At 39.9% G+C, this 16,424-nt stretch overlaps 1 protein-coding gene across 1 annotated transcript in view; it reads right to left on the reverse strand.

Moving 5' to 3' along the window:
• The window catches only part of Nup54 (nuclear pore complex protein Nup54), a 140,183-nt gene that overhangs the window by 114,503 nt on the left and 9,256 nt on the right, over positions 1 to 16,424 (reverse strand). The window contains exon 2 of the mRNA XM_067144108.2: positions 1,585 to 1,845. Coding sequence (XP_067000209.2) covers positions 1,585 to 1,845 — 261 coding nt within the window. The remainder of the gene's footprint in view (positions 1 to 1,584; positions 1,846 to 16,424) is intronic.

The raw sequence follows: 16,424 nt of genomic DNA on the forward strand, positions 1-16,424 counted from the left end.
CTGATCATCTCCTGGCGCTTTGTAGATTTTTAATTTATTCAGTGCTTGGTAGACTTCCTTTATTGTGGGGGATTGATGTTCTCCGGTGGTGTTTTTATTGGGGTATTGGTGTCCAAATGAAGGAGTTCTGTAGGTTCCTCACACAATTTAGAAGCTTGTTGAAATATTATGCCACAATTTCTGCATTATCTTTATTATTATGAGCCAGCTTACCATTTTCATCCTTCATCAGTAGGGTCAGGGGTTCATATTTTTAGAGCTGTTTTCTGGAGGTTTTGCAGTAGTCCCTTGATTGAGTTTTATCAAGTTGTTCTTCAGGAATCTCCTTTTAAAATAAACACATCTTCTTTTGTTTTCAGAAAACTCAATTAAGGGACTTTTAAAAAGGAATGAAAAAGGGGTCTTCTTTTATGTCATAGGTGTAAAATATTTTATATTTCAAAATATTTTTCCCCTAAGGGGTTTAGATTGTGGTTGACTCTTAAAAACACAATACGGTATCCATTCTTTCAAAACCGTTTCAGGCTTGAATTAATTTTATTTATGAAGGGTGTTAATAAATAATTAAAAACATTCACACCTTTAAAAAGTATTCATTCCACCATTACTGTTTGACGTACAAAATCAAAATTTCACATGTTGGTCACTTTTACAGCCTAGATGTTAAATATTATAGGGTTTAAAACATTCACATTCTTCCATATGAGGTTCAAATGAGTGTTGGTTCAGAAAATAATCATTTACCTCAACCGTTTGACATACGAACTGAGGGTGTATTTTACAGACTCAGATGACTGTGGGCTCTCCAAAATGTAAAACTCTGAATAATAACTTTCAGTTTAAAACTGTAGCGAAGGACGGGTATCTTGCTAGTATTAAATGACACTTTGTAAAAAAAAAAAAAAAATACTTATTACAGATGAGAAAGAACAGCAAACGTGCGCATGAGTAACAACGTGTGATTGAATAAAGAAGAGTTCTCCCGCTATATGTGAAATGTACGGATATCAACTTATACTGTGGCGCAACTCTGATTTTCACTATAGATGACACATTAGAGAGCTTACCGGTAAGATGATAAAAAAGCAGAGTCACCTCAGCACAGGCCATGAAGGCCGTTGGAGAAGTGGAAGGTAAAGGCTTCCACCATTGTTAACCTCGGCACGTGATGGGTAGAGTGGTTAACTCTACGCCCGGCCGCCTTTGCCCCCAGGAATTAACCTGGTACTCATTTTTGGTGTAGGCTGAGTGAACCTCAGGGCCATATGCACCTCTGGAAGTGGAAATCTCGTTTCTTAAATTTTACAACTGATGGGGATTCAAACCCACGTCCTTCTGGGCGAACCGAGCACGCCTTTACTGCCTCAGCCAGGCAGCCCCTCAGTAAGATGATAGCAACTCTTCATATACGTGTTGAAACAACCATGTGACCACTACGGGTGCAGTGATGAAAACAAGAGCATTTACCTTATTCCTGTTAAATTAATGGTCCATCTAATCACTCATATGATACATACCACATCAATTCCTGACCTTCCACACAAGTTCTATATACCCTATCAATAACAAAAGCTATATTTTTACCTGTACTAGAAGGAAAAAGTGAAGTGCCAGTAGAAGGTTGGGTCGTAGTACCGAAGGAGCCGAAGCCCCCAAACCCTGATGACATTCCTGTTGAACTTGTAGTAGCAGTGGTTGAAGAGGAGGGGAGGAAACCAAATCCTCCACCTCCACCACTACTGCCAAAACCACCAAAGCCCGAGGCCGTGGTAGCAGTGGGGGCACTTCCAAATGTGCTGGGTTGTGAACCAAATGCGAAGCCAGTTGAAGTGCCAAAGCCACCAGCTGTGAACAAATGACAAAACATTACTGAATGGAAAAGATCACATATAAGTCAACAACACAATGGAGGAAATGGGGTCACTCAAGTATTTCTGCTTCATATAAACACCACAAACAATTAAGCAATAAATTGCTTTAATTACATATCCCCCTGTCTATTGGTACCTGTTGGTTCAAAAACTAAGTTTCCTGAAGGGAATTATATTCTTGTGTACACTTATTGAGAATATCAATTAATCAAGATTGATAGTTTTCAGGCTCTTCAATTCTAATGTTACACCTTTCCACAATCCTGGCTAGCACACTGCAAGCCACCTTTGTAGCAAGACATACCAACTGACGAACTAGCCGTCACACTACGGCAAAACACTGGTTTTGAAGACTGAGAATCCTGAAAACTATCAATTTTGATTATCTGATATTCTCAATAAGTGTATGCAAATTATGGTTTGTTACTAGAAACAATTTTTTACTGTATAGCACTGGTAGACATTTACAGTAAGTGGAAATACACATCTCCTCAAGTGCACTGTCACAGCATTGTGCTACGAAGCAGGCTTGCAGTGGTGTGTCGCAACCCCTCTCCCCTACATCACTTTGTTGCAGATATCCCACAACCCCTTTCTCCCATCCAACTCCTAAAATTCGCTGATGATACAGCTATCCTCGCAACCCCTACCCTCAGTACAGGTCATCAACTGAACCCTCCAGCTATACCTCGACTCCTTTCCTGATGCGACCAGTGGCACCTCACACTCAACCCTGACAAAACCCAATCAGTTCTCTTTCACCGGAAATGCGCACAGTCCAGTACCACCCGTAACCCTGACCGCCTCCATCTACGGATCCGAGACACCGCCATCCACGCCAACTCACCCTGAAACACCTCTATCCTTTTTGACCAACACCTAACCTTCCAACCCCACTTTCTCCATTTCAAAACCAACACTGCAAACCATGCCAGACTAGTGTGCTGCCCAGTTGGGACCCAGTGGGGTCTTAAATCTTCCCTCCTCCTACAGTCCAAGTCCTTCGTCCGACCACCTATAATCTATGGCCTCACCACCTACCTCTCATTTCCATAGAACACCATGCAGTGTCACGCGCTCTAGCTGCTGTTCCACTACCCAAATGCTGACCTACTCGACATTTACCCCTTCCCCAAACTTGACTCCTACGTCCTATCCCAATTCCAAAGTGCCGTCCGCCATACACTCAACTGAGACCATCCCTCCCGAAACAAACTCTTGTGGAGACCCCCAACCCCCTTCATTTTATCCAAACCCCCTTTTACCTCTACCAGTCCCTCTCCCCACCCTAAGGTGATTCCTCCAGGAGAACTATTTATTATTGCTATTTGCTTTACGTCGCGCCAACACGGATAGGTCTCATGGCGAAGATGGGATAGGGAAGGGATACGAGTGGTTAGGAAGTGGTCATTACCTCAATTAAGGTACAGCCCCAGCATTTGCCTGGTGTGAAAATGAGAAAACACGGAAAACCATCTTCACGGCTGCCAACAGTGGGATTCGAACTCGCTATCTCCCAGATGCAAGCTCACAGCTGTGGGACCCTCACCACACGGCCAACTCGCCTGGTTCCAAGAGAACTACCACCCACCCAAATACCACAACCACAGACCCAGCTCGGTAGACATCCTCCCCACTTGAGTTCAATGGCGTCCTATAAACCCTGCACTGTACGTTCTCTAACTGACAAAGTGATACCTACTGTTTACTGTATATACCATATGTATATAATTATAAAATGTTGAGTTTGAATCGTATTGTAACTAGTTCCATTACAGCATTTGTACTTTTAATTAAATCACGCAGATGAAGACTGACGGTATATGCTAACATAAATTTGCACCTAGTGTAATCTCACCTCCACTCTATAATTGTACCATCCAAGGAAAGAACTGTGAACACTAACTTACCACAACTGCCCACAACCAATTACTTTGAAAACAAAAAAATGTGTACAATACAAGAAGAAAGCCATGCCAACTATAAATTCCAACTGAACTTTTCACCTCATTGTACAGGGTGCACACAAAGTCCGTATACCCGTATATTCAATTAAATTCAAACTGACATGATACAAAGGGTACTAGGAAAGTTCTGCAATACGCAAAAACAGTTGGCTGGACACCCCTGTTGTGGTGTGGGATGAAAACCGGTCTAGAAGACAGCAAGCCGCGACCTTCACACTAGTTGTTACCAAGCAGTGGGATTGAAAGCAAGTTAAGATGTCAGTGTGGTCTAAAGGTGAATATCGCGCAATTATCCGCTACAATTTTGCTTGTGGATTAACTGTTGACCAGTGCCTGGAGGAAATGACTCCTGTGCTGGGGAAAGTCTGTCCACATTGGACAACAATTTTCTGCTGGTACAAAGAGTTCCAGAGGGGAAATTTTGGGGCTGAGGACGATCCTCGTTCTGGGCGACCGTCTGAATCAGTGACTGAGGAAAACATTGAAGCTGTGAGGAAAATGTTGCAGCAAGAGAGACGGTTGACATATCGGCAGGTAGAAGAGACCCTCCACATCTCTGCACCAGCTATTCATTCAATTCTACACGACCATCTCCATGTTAGAAAGGTTTGTTCCCTTTGGGTGCCCCATTTACTTTCAGAGGAACAAACGGCACCGAGTGAAATGGTGCCGAGAAATGCTAAAACAGTTTTAAAATGGGACTTCGCGTAACGTCAATAGCATCGTTACAGGTGAAGAAACTTGGCTTTATTATTAGGATGTCCCAACAAAATCCCAGAACAAGGTGTGGCTGTTTAAAGATGAGGGTACTCCTGTGACTGTGCCAAAGTCAAGGTCAGTGAAGAAAAGGATTATTGCAGTATCCTTCACTAAACGGAGCATCCTGACTCGGGTTGTGCTAGAAACACAAAGGACAGTTACTGCGAAGTGGTACAGTGAGATGTGTCTGCCTCCGATCATCCAGGCTCTCAAGCAGCTCCGTCCAAGATCACGGCTCAACACTTGGCTCTTGCATCACGACAATGCTCCAGACATCATGCTAATGTAACAATGGATTTTCTTGCCAGATCAGGGTTGACTGTGCTTGATCACCCTCCATACAGTCCTGATTTTACCCCATGTGACTTCGCAATCTTCCCAGAAGTGAAGATGAAGCTGAAAGGGCGGTGTTTTGCATCCGACAAGGAACTTCTGGCAGCATGGGATCAAGAGTGTGAAAATGTAACCAAAGAAAAGTGGCAATGTTAGTTCAGGGACTGGATTCGACATATGGAGAAGTGTATTGAGTGTGCTGGAAATTATTTTGAAAAAATCTAAAATGTTCACTCACATTGCAAAACTTTCCTAGTGCCCTTCATATAAAAGTACATATACTCATTTATGTATTTCTACTTATATCTTACATCTTAGGAATCTTTTTTTTTTTTGCTATTTTGCTTTACGTCGCACTGATTAGGAATCTAAAACATCCGTATGTGTCCCCCTCCATAGTCTCTGCACAGCTGAATAGATCGCCAAGTTCTGATGCTCATATTACGCAACATCCTTGGGGTCAATGTCTTGAAAGCTTGGCGCACCGCATTTTTCAGATCATCAATTCCAACATACCGCTACTTCCTCACTTGTTTCTTGATGTAACCCCAGAGTGCGTTATCGGGTGTTCGGCTCATATATATCATCTGATGACCAGGCAGGCATTAATTTTTGAAAGTGAGACAAAGTCTCTCATAGTGCATTGGCACTGCTGGTGGCTTCAAGCATTCTATGCAGTGGCCTCCACGGTATGCACTAGCCATGCGTCTTGAAGGGTGTGCTAAGTACCAATTGCCAAACTTAGCATATAGGGGCGAAACGCAGGCAACCAAGACTGAGTTAGCTGGAAAATTTATAATGTCCATTAACAGACCATTAAATTGGTATTATAGATTTTTCCATGTCGGCAGATAGTTCAAGTCTGGTGGATGAACTTCCACTTCTCGGTGCATCGCGTACACTGCCCATTAAAAAAAAAAAAAAGCTTTCTTTTTCCACCCTAACAGCGTCTTCTATGTTGGTGTTTCTTTTACAAACCACGCAATGAAATCGTCCCTCACATTTTAAATTGATTTGCCACTAATTTTACGCTCGTGAATGCACACAGCAGCCAAAAAACTTTCCTCAATTGTGTGATCACTTGTATCAGCCATTCTTTCAATATCTGGGCACCAACTGCTGTCAACAATCAAGTCTATAACAAGGGGTATCTGACAATAGAAATGAGTAGTGTATACGGACTTCGTGAACACTCTGTATATACTCCGTTTTGGAATGATGCTTCTCTTTCAAAGCCCTTGATTCTTATCACTGCAGACTGATTGTGGACTTGTCCTCCTTAATTCCATCCTCTAAGATCAGACAAAGTCAGGATTGCTTCACATGTTCCTACATTTGAAGCCGAACTGATCTTCTCCCAACTCAGTTTTCAACTTGTCTTTCCATTCTTCTGTAAACAACACGTGTTCAAATTTTGTAAATGCGAGATACCAAACTAATGGTGGGATAGTTTTCACGTTTGTCAGCAACGCCTTTCTTGGGAATAGGCAAAACATTCTACTGAAAATCGGATGGCACTTCTGTCTCAAACACCTTACAAAAGTAAACTCATGTCCTCATCCTGAGTACCAATTGCCAAACTTAGCATATAGGGGCGAAACGCAGGCAACCAAGACTGAGTTAGCTGGAAAATTTATAATGTCCATCATGCACATCCCCAACGGAGGCAAGCTGCATGTACCATTTCAACGACATACCAGCCCTCCTGTCATTCTTAAATTTCTGGCAGTACCGGGAATCGAACCCAGGCCACCAAGGACGGCAGCTAATAGTGCTAACCGTTTTGTTACAGAGGCGGACTGATTACAGGGAGAACCAGCTGAAACCAAATCCTAACAAGACTCAAGCCTGCGCTTTTCATCTTAAGAACAGAGAGGCTACTCGACCATTCCATATCTCCTGAGAAGCAGTTGCTCTTGATCACTGTGCAACCCCAAAATACCAGGGAGTGAGCTTGGATCGTGCTTTCACCTTTAAGCAGCACTGCTTCAATATCAAGCAGAAAGTGTCAGCTCAGAACAACGTGGTACGGAAACTGACAAGTACTAAATACATGGGGTGCACAGCCAAGCACCCTGATGACATCTTCACTCACACTGTGTTATCTTGCTGTCAAATATGCGTGCCCATTGTAGTTTCGATCCTGTCATACCAAACAGGTGGACATCGCTCTTAACGAGACTTGTCGAATCATGACGGTTTGCCTACGCCTTTGGAAAAATTGTACTGCCTTGCTGGGATTGCACCTCCTGACATCTGTCAGGAGATAGCGGCAAAGAGCAAGAAGAAAAATGTTGATACATCTGAATCTCACCCTCTGTCTGATCACCAGCCAGCTTGTCAACATATGACTTCAAGGAAAATTTCCTCATAACAAGAGAGGTCTTGTAGGGACTGCACACCAAGCCCAAATTTGTAAATGGAGAGGGAGGTTCAAACGCTCAGAAGAATGGCTGACTCCAATCGAAGGACTCCCTCCCGGTCACACAGAAGGTTGGCTAACGTGGAAATCTCTCGATAGATTGCTCTCGGGTGTTACAAAATGCAAATCTAACCTGAAGTGGGGTTTCCCTGTACTTGCTGTTATGTGACCGTGATTCTCCACAGACAACACCTCATCTTCTCCAATGCAAACTGTGTCCAATTTCATGTACTATGGAAGACCTCATACAATAACACCCGAGTCCCTGAAAGTGGCTATTGGTCAACAACCATATAAGTTTGTTCTTCTGTCATGCTCTGTGGTCTTCTTAGACCCTCCCACTGTGGTTCGTCATTTCTAAAGACAGTCTTCACATTAAGAAACCAATACAGACATTTCCCTGTTTTCCAGACATAAAAACCAGTTTTTTCCCTGACACAAAATGACAAAAAACAAAATTATAAAGGAAGTATCAGTAATATTAAAATACATTTTTAAAAAAGCAATTAATGTGCATATTAAATTTCAAAACTTGGAAGTTTAATTTAGTCTAATTAAATTCACTTTAAGTTTTTTTTTTTTAATGTACTACCATTACTGCTTCAGTGAAGAAATTTCTTCATAGCCACCAACGACTGTCGAGCTTCTGCCATCACCCTCCGCTTCTTTTCTTCTAATTCTTTCAGGAACAAAGCGGCATTTCTCTTTTTTTTTTTCAAAGAATCTTCTACTTCCAATGCTTCACGTTTCTCCTTTAGATTTCGAACATACAAAGCATGAGCACTCCTTGCAGCATGGAGCATGTTATTAATGGAGACCTTTTCAATTCCACCAGGGTTTGGGATAGCATCATATATTATTCTTTGTGCTACAAGGGATACTTGTAGCATGTTCTCGACTATAATTTCTTTATTAAAAGGAAAACCACATTCAAGTGAAGGATTTCCATGAAACAATATTAGTAGCATTTTGAGAAATGAAACCAACTTTACTGTTTTGAAATTTACTGTTGGAAAAACAGTGCGAAGCCAAAAGTGATCTAACCTCTTGTCTTTAGAAGTCAAAGAATTCACTTCTTTCAAAGTATCATTCTCACAAACAGAAGTGAACCCCCTTTGTACATGATCGCCTTCATTACTCGAGATCCATTTGTTTTCAACAAAGGCATTTAAAGCTATCTTTAGCAGCCTGCTGCTTAGAGGCTACTTGGTTACACTTAGACCAAAACAAGAAATTAATTTAGTCAGTTTATATGCCAGCGGTGAGCAGACCCAGCCAACAGCTGGAAACTGCAGATGATGATGACTATGATATGCCAGCGGTGACCTTTCCAGTAACTTCTTGCATAAAGCTACCATTCCTCTTAGACAATCTGTGCGAAACACTAACATATCTCTATCATTTAATCCAGGATTGCCATGAAGTGCTGCTTTAGCAGCAGAACCTATGTCAATTTTAGATGCAGGCAGAAGATTTTCTTTACTGTCTAAATTCGTTTTAGGACATTTTCTGAAGACTGCACCAACTCAGACTTAACAAACCTTGTCATGACATTTATCATCAATAAAAGATTCATAAAAGAGTGATGCAAATGAAAGATCTGACTGAAACTTTTAGGATTTCTTTTACTGCCATTTTATATGAATTGTGCACAGTATGAAAGCCACAAGATCCAATGTTCAACAAAATAGAAGCATCTAGATCATCATTTAATAAATTACCAAAATTCTGAAGGAACTTTTTATTAACATTTGGACCATCCATTGAAATTTGCAAGTTTTTTTTTATAGAGTCCTTGCTGTGCTTGCAAAAAACCATTTAGAAAATCTGAGGAGGTAGAGTGACCAAGAAACATGGAATCAAAATAAGAAGTGCATACTTCATTAGTAACAGGATTGAAACAATGAACTACAAGATCCATTTGGTCCATTTGAGAAACTTTATTCAGTGACTCGTCAAACCCAACGGTGAAATGTGTGCACTTACTCAAGAACTTGTTTATGGAAATAGAGAGCTAAACCATGAGTGATTCTATATGCAACTTTTGCTCTGTGCAGTTGAACTTTTGAAGTTGTTTCAGAGTCTGGAAACATTACTGGAAATAAACGTACACTAGCTTCACTGGCACGTAAAGAATGGTGTTGCATGACAGTATGCATGCACCATATAATCTCAGCTTTGGTTACTTGCTCTCTTGAAAGATAATTCTGTAGACATCTCGTCTCTGGTGAACCTTCTTTAATGGAAGAAGAAGTGGAGTCATATGTGATAAAGTTCGTTGTGGTAGCTGTGGCAGGCAGAGGGCAACATGTGCGCGGCGAGATAATATCTACTGAGTTTAAGTCTCTTGTTACTTCACTATTTGAATGTTTCTTCTTTAAAATAACTTGAAAGGAATGACGAGAACTGGCTGAACTTGACACTACTGGCATGCATCTTTCTTCCCATGTAACTTTTTAATGCCTGCTTCCCCATGTTGCTAACAGTAAATGATGTTTTACATATTATGCAGATTACAATATTATGTTGCCTGCTGCCATTTCTTGATGGATACAGTACTTTTGTATCCATCTCTTGGCACAGGCCAGAGTAAAGTGTAGCTTCCACCGAAGTTCCACTCTCATCCATGGCTGTGACAATATGGAAGCTGCTGGGGTATGGGTGGTGCTGAGTACTGACATTCAGAGCACGAATAGTGCATCTGAGTGTTAGGAAAGGTGTTGCTCATAGGGTCAGTCGTGCTGCAATAGCACTTTCTGACCCAGTGAGGAAAGCAATGGCAAACTACCTCACTCCTCGTCTTGCCTAGTGCGCCTCATTTTGGTGCTGCCATTGGTTTTTGCGATTTCCTTATAACCGCATAACCTTTGGTGGTGCTATTTGAGGATCCAACCAGCCTCTGGGCTGATGACCTAACAGACAGACAATATTATGCAATATGCTGAAAATTTGTCTTTAGGCATGGGTTTCAACCATGTTCTGAAAGTACCATCAAGCAGCCACCTTTCATGAAACAAAGTTTTCCTTGGCTTTGATTAAGATATTGTTAGCAGAAAAAAGAAGAAAGATAAGGATATTGTAAAAATCTTTTAAATAGTCCTAAATTTCGCACAGCTTTCTTCTAAATTGACAGTTCGTAAAACCTGTGAGCATTGCCGTATCTATGCTGCCAGCACTCTACTGCTTCAGTAACAGCTGATGCAATATAACTCGGCACAGCCCTCGTAGAATTTAATACCGTTCTACAAAAATCACACGCGAATCACAAGTGAAAACAAACTATAACACACGTAGCAAGAAGTCTACTGTTGCAGATACTTCTAACTCATAACGTTACAAGCTATCTTTGTCACCGTCAAATGATTCCACTATTATATGCTTTTTCAACTAGAATATCTACAAACTCACAATTTACAACATTTGAGCATTACTTCAAATTTTGAGATGGTCCGTAGAGATCCTATTTGAAACTGTTCTTCAACTTCTATTCTACAACTTCATATCCTCAATGTGTTCTACAACTTCACCATATGCCTCTGACTTTCGTCTTTTATCTTCAAGATCATGATTAACTTCGGATCTCTTGACTAACTTTGACTTTTATTCTCTCTTCTTTACTTTGATTATATACGATTTTTCGCCATCGTCTAACTATAACCGCCAGACTATCAACTTTATTTTTATGCAATCTTACTACTTGTTGTATAAAAATCTGTTGTTTTATCCATTGCACTTATTATAGCAACCTTCTAATGTTTTTTTTGTTTTTTTTGCTAGGGGCTTTACGTCGCACCGACACAGATAGGTCTTATGGCGACGATGGGACAGGAAAGGCCTAGGAGTTGGAAGGAAGCGGCCGTGGCCTTAATTAAGGTACAGCCCCAGCATTTGCCTGGTGTGAAAATGGGAAACCATGGAAAACCATCTTCAGGGCTGCCGATAGTGGGATTCGAACCTACTATTTCCCGGATGCAAGCTCACAGCCGCGCGCCTCTACGCGCACGGCCAACTCGCCCGGTCCTTCTAATGTTAATTTTGTTAATACTTCCACTATTATATCTCATCACATTGTATTTTTAAACCATCATTGTTATTTTTAATGTTATTTTACTTCAAATCTCTTCAAGATTTTAAAATTCATTTCATTATTACATGTTATTTAGACGCTTATTTTTAATTTAAGGTTAAGACTATGGCTGATGATGCCTTCAGGGAAGGCGAAACATGTACCACTATTAGTTAACAAATTTATGTAAATCATCCAAGACGATTTTGTATTGATTAGGTGGTCTAATAAATAACTTAATGTTATTTCAATCAAATATCATCAATACGGACCAAAATGATATTTATTACATGTAAAGTGAAAACAAATTTGCAAATCCTTCTAAGATAGTGCGTGCACTTCCTAACAATATCCGACACAAACAAGAATAGGTACATTATTAATACGAATAAAAGAAATAAATTATTCGTGACTAATGACTGGCATAGGAAGGATGTTATATGGCTGATCGAGACCACGGTGCCAATTTTTGCCGAGTCACATTCTTGTCACTTGTCTTTCATGAACTATACTGAGGTATGATACACAGACTAACTATATACTAACCAACACACGGATGTAAATACAATTCCATCTACAATGAACACTATTAAACCTATACCAACACACGGAGTGAGGTAGCTTAACCACATGGTGATGTAGACAATACAATTGTCAGCCAGGTTTCGAAATTGCACTCAACCGATATAAATCGATATGAATGGCAGCTTGGGATTGGCTGGATCAAGACCGAATACATCCAAACATACTTCAAAAACTCAAAACCTCTTAACCAACAAACAACCTTCATCCTTACGTCGCACCAACACAGATAGGTCTTATGGCGACAATGGGACAGGAAAGTCCTAGGAATGGGAAGGAAGCGGCTGTGGTCTTAATTAAGTTACAGCCCCAGCATTTGCCTGGAGTGAAAATGAGAAACCACAGAAAACCATCTTTAGGGCTGCCGACAGTGGGATTCGAACCCACTATCTCCTGAATGCGAGCTCACAGCTGAGCGCTCCTAACCGCACGGCGAACTCGCCCGGTAACCTTCATCTTACAATGTGATGTCACTATTTTAAATCTTGTTCTGTATTCACAAAATTACACACGATATTACAAGCTACTAGTCGTGCCTCAAAACTTCCGAACCCCTCACACAAAAGATAGGTTGGATACTCAACGTGGCGCAGCCCAAATGGTGTTACGATGCACTACACATTTACACAAGGCTTACCTACGTCAGCGCATTTAATAATAATAATAATAATAATAATAATAATAATGATTATGAGCACTCGAATGAGTATTAAGTTTTAAGAGAATTTCACACTTTTCTGCATTCAGTCAGTGTTTTGTGTCTGTTTTTACATTTTACGAGGTAGTAAATACCGCACAAGTCATTACACAGTAAACAAACACATTCATCCGTTGGGTTGTGGAATTTTGTCTATATGCATATATTGTTGTGGAAGCCATGCATTTAAGCGATTAGAAAAACTGAGAATGCAATATAGGCCAAATTCATCAAGCTCGCCATTCCTCAACAACACAGAATATTCAATAGTAAGCAGATCAAAACATTGAAAATTCGATCAATCTATCATATAGCTATTGATATTATTGGTTACTTCACATTCGAGATCACACCTTATTAACTTTTCATCACGATTTATTCCTGGCATAAAAGACATGCCCTAGAGTAATGTTATAAAAACTGAAAAATGTGTTTATATTACATGGATAAATACGGTATGTCAATTTTATCTGGCAGAAGAATGAATTTCCAGAATTTTTCCTCAATTCCCTGACATTTCCAGGTTTTCCCGTTATTTATCGAATTCCCTGACATTTCCCTGTTTCCCAGGTTTTCCATACGGGTGGACACCCTGAGAAATTATGGGATTGAGCAAAGTTAATTTTTTTTGCTAGTGGCTTTATGTCGCACCGACACAGATAGGTCTTATGGCGACGATGGGGTAGGAAAGGCGTAGGAGTTGGAAGGAACCGGCCGTGGCCTTAATTAAGGTACAGCCCCAGTATTTGCCTGGTGTGAAAATGGGAAACTACGGAAAACCATCTTCTGGGCTGCCGACAGTGGGATTCAAACCCACTATCTCTCGGATGCAAGCTCACAGCCGCACGCCCCTAACCACACTGGCAACTCGCCCAGTGAGCAAAGTTAAATAGAAGGGGAAAGAAAAGAAGAGAATGAAGAAAGGATATACACTATACTATCCGAGTGATGGTAGAGAGACAAAAGATGGAGTGGGCCTGATAATTTCAAAACAGCTGGAAGAGTATGTGGATATAGTAGAGTACACCAGCGATAGGATAATGAAAATTAGACTGAGAATAAGGAACAAAGAGAAGGCCATCATACAAGTGTATGCACCATTGAAAAGGAACAAAGAGGAGAATACTGATGAATTTCTGGAGAAATTATAAAAGGAGGGAACTGATGTGGAAGTGATTATCATGGCAAACGTAAATGCACAGGTGGGAAACAAAAGACAAAGGGGAGAAGTAAGAGGACCATATGGATATGGCAAACGGAATACAGGAGAGAAACTGAGTGTTGAGAGAGTAATGGAATTATTATGGGCAATGGATGGTTTTGGAAAAAAACAGCAGAAAAATTACAAGATATGGCTGGGGTGACAAAAGAATAAAATCAGTAATTCATTACTTTCTGGTGGAAAGGACAAATCACAGACAATTGATGGATGTAACAGCTTTACCAGGAGAAGCCCTCAATGGAATTCATATTAGAAAAAATGAGAGTAGGTAAAATGAAAAAAAAAAAAAAAAAGAGATAAGAGTAAAATTAAAATGCGGAAATTATAATCCAATCAATCAATCAATCAATCAATCAATCAATCAATCAATCAATAGCGATCTGCATTTAGGGCAGTAACCCAGGTGGCAGATTCCCTATCTGTTGTTTTCCTAACCTTTTCTTAAATGATTGCAAAGAAATTGGAAATTTATTGAACATCTCCCTTGGTAAGTTATTCCAATCCCTAACTCCTCTTCCTATAAACGAATATTTGCCCCAATTTGTACTCTTGAATTCCAGCTTTATCTTCATATTCTGATCTTTCCTACTTTTAAAGACATCACTCAAACCTATTCGTCTACTGATGTCATTCCACGCCATCTCTCTACTGACAGCTCGCAACATACCACTTACAAGTGATAAATTTCATTGTTAATCCATACTGAAGATACTGAATGTACCTGAATGTATGCTAAAGGGTTTATTGCGTCGCCTATTCAATTCATAATACATTTTTAAACACTTAGGAATTTATTAAATCCATTTGAGACATGTTTCGCCCTTCATTGAGGGCATCATCAGTCATAGTGCCTCCTCAAGGCATAAATCAGGTACCTGATTAGTAATTAAATTGTAAACATTAAGATACATTACAATGGGAAAGTTAAGAAAAAAAAAGAAAAACATGTTCAGTGATGATACAGTTAAACAATATAAGTTTATAGACACAGTAGTCGGCACCAATGCGTAAAATCACTGGGTATTTTAGCAGAGTCCAGCAGTGGTGGTCTGAAGAATAATTGACGCTACTCATTAGAAAGTTATAGGAAATTATAAAGTTATACATATATTTACATTTAAACAGTTAGGGGAGAAAGGGTATAAAGTATCTGGCGTCAATGTTCATGACACTAATTACTGCCGTTGGTTGAACGATTACAGGTTGACAAGGTAACTATACAGTAAATTTACAATATCCAATCAGTTGAGAAATTACAAGCTTATATACATATTTATAAGAGAGCAGCTTGGTGAGAAAGGATATACAATGTCTGGCATCAAGTGCGTCCCGTTGTTTCAGTCGTTGGTCGTCAATTGCAGCATTAACACATCAGTAATATGCAGAGTGGTCCAACCTTACTTCATAACCACAGGGGGCAAGGAAAAATATTCCACCGTTTTTTCAAGAATGTCGAATGAGGTTCTATAGGTGTAGTCATATGGAAGTTGTCTGGTTGAAGTCCCGGGTTCATGAATATGGCTTAATAAGTACAATGAATTTAGTCGGCATGGACGGAGACTCATTGGGTCTCAATGAGTACACGGTGCATTTGAATGGCAACAATGACGACAGTTATTTGTTGGTAATTGTATTTACTGGGAATATGTTGCGGGTTCGAGTCTTTCACTTGATGCCAGACATTTTATATCCTTTCTCACCAAGCTGCTCTCTTGTAAATATGTATATAAGCTTGTAATTTCTCAACTGTACAATTGGATATTGTAAATTTACTGTATAGTTACCCTGTCAACCTGTAATCGTTCAACCAACGGCAGTAATTAGTGTCATGAACCTTGACGCCACATACTTTATACCCTTTCTCCCCTAACTGTTTAAATGTAAATATATGTATAACTTTATAATTTCCTATAATTTTCTAATGAGTAGCGTCAATTATTCTTCAGCCCACCACTGCTGGACTCTGCTAAAATACCCAGTGATTTTACGCATTGGTGCCGACTTACTGTGTCTATAAACTTATATTGTTTAACTGTATCATCACTGAACATGTTTTTCTTTTTTTCTTAACTTTCCCATTGTAAGTTAATGTATCTTAATGTTTACAATTTAATTACTAATCAGGTACCTGATTTATGCCTTGAGGAGGTACTGTAACTGATGACGCCCTCAATGAAGGGCGAAACATGTCTCAAATGAATTTAATAATAAATTCCCAAGTGTTTAAAAATTTATAATGTATTGAATAGGTGACAAACCCCTTAGCATCCTACATACCACTTACAAGAAATGAAAATGTTGCCACTGATGCTTTCCCGGCCCGTACTTATTATATGAAGATCATTGCGAATCCGTATAGAAAGTATCTTATGATAAATGTAAGAAATGTATTTCTCTTCCACCTATTCAATACAACTCAAAATGTTAAGAGTTAAATCCTCATTAAAATGAGAGTTGGGACACGTTTCGCCCTTTCCTATGGAGCATCATCAGCCTTATTACCTC

Source organism: Anabrus simplex, chromosome 3 (genome assembly GCF_040414725.1).
Source record: "Anabrus simplex isolate iqAnaSimp1 chromosome 3, ASM4041472v1, whole genome shotgun sequence".
In the NCBI taxonomy this organism is placed as follows: Eukaryota; Metazoa; Arthropoda; class Insecta; order Orthoptera; family Tettigoniidae; genus Anabrus; species Anabrus simplex.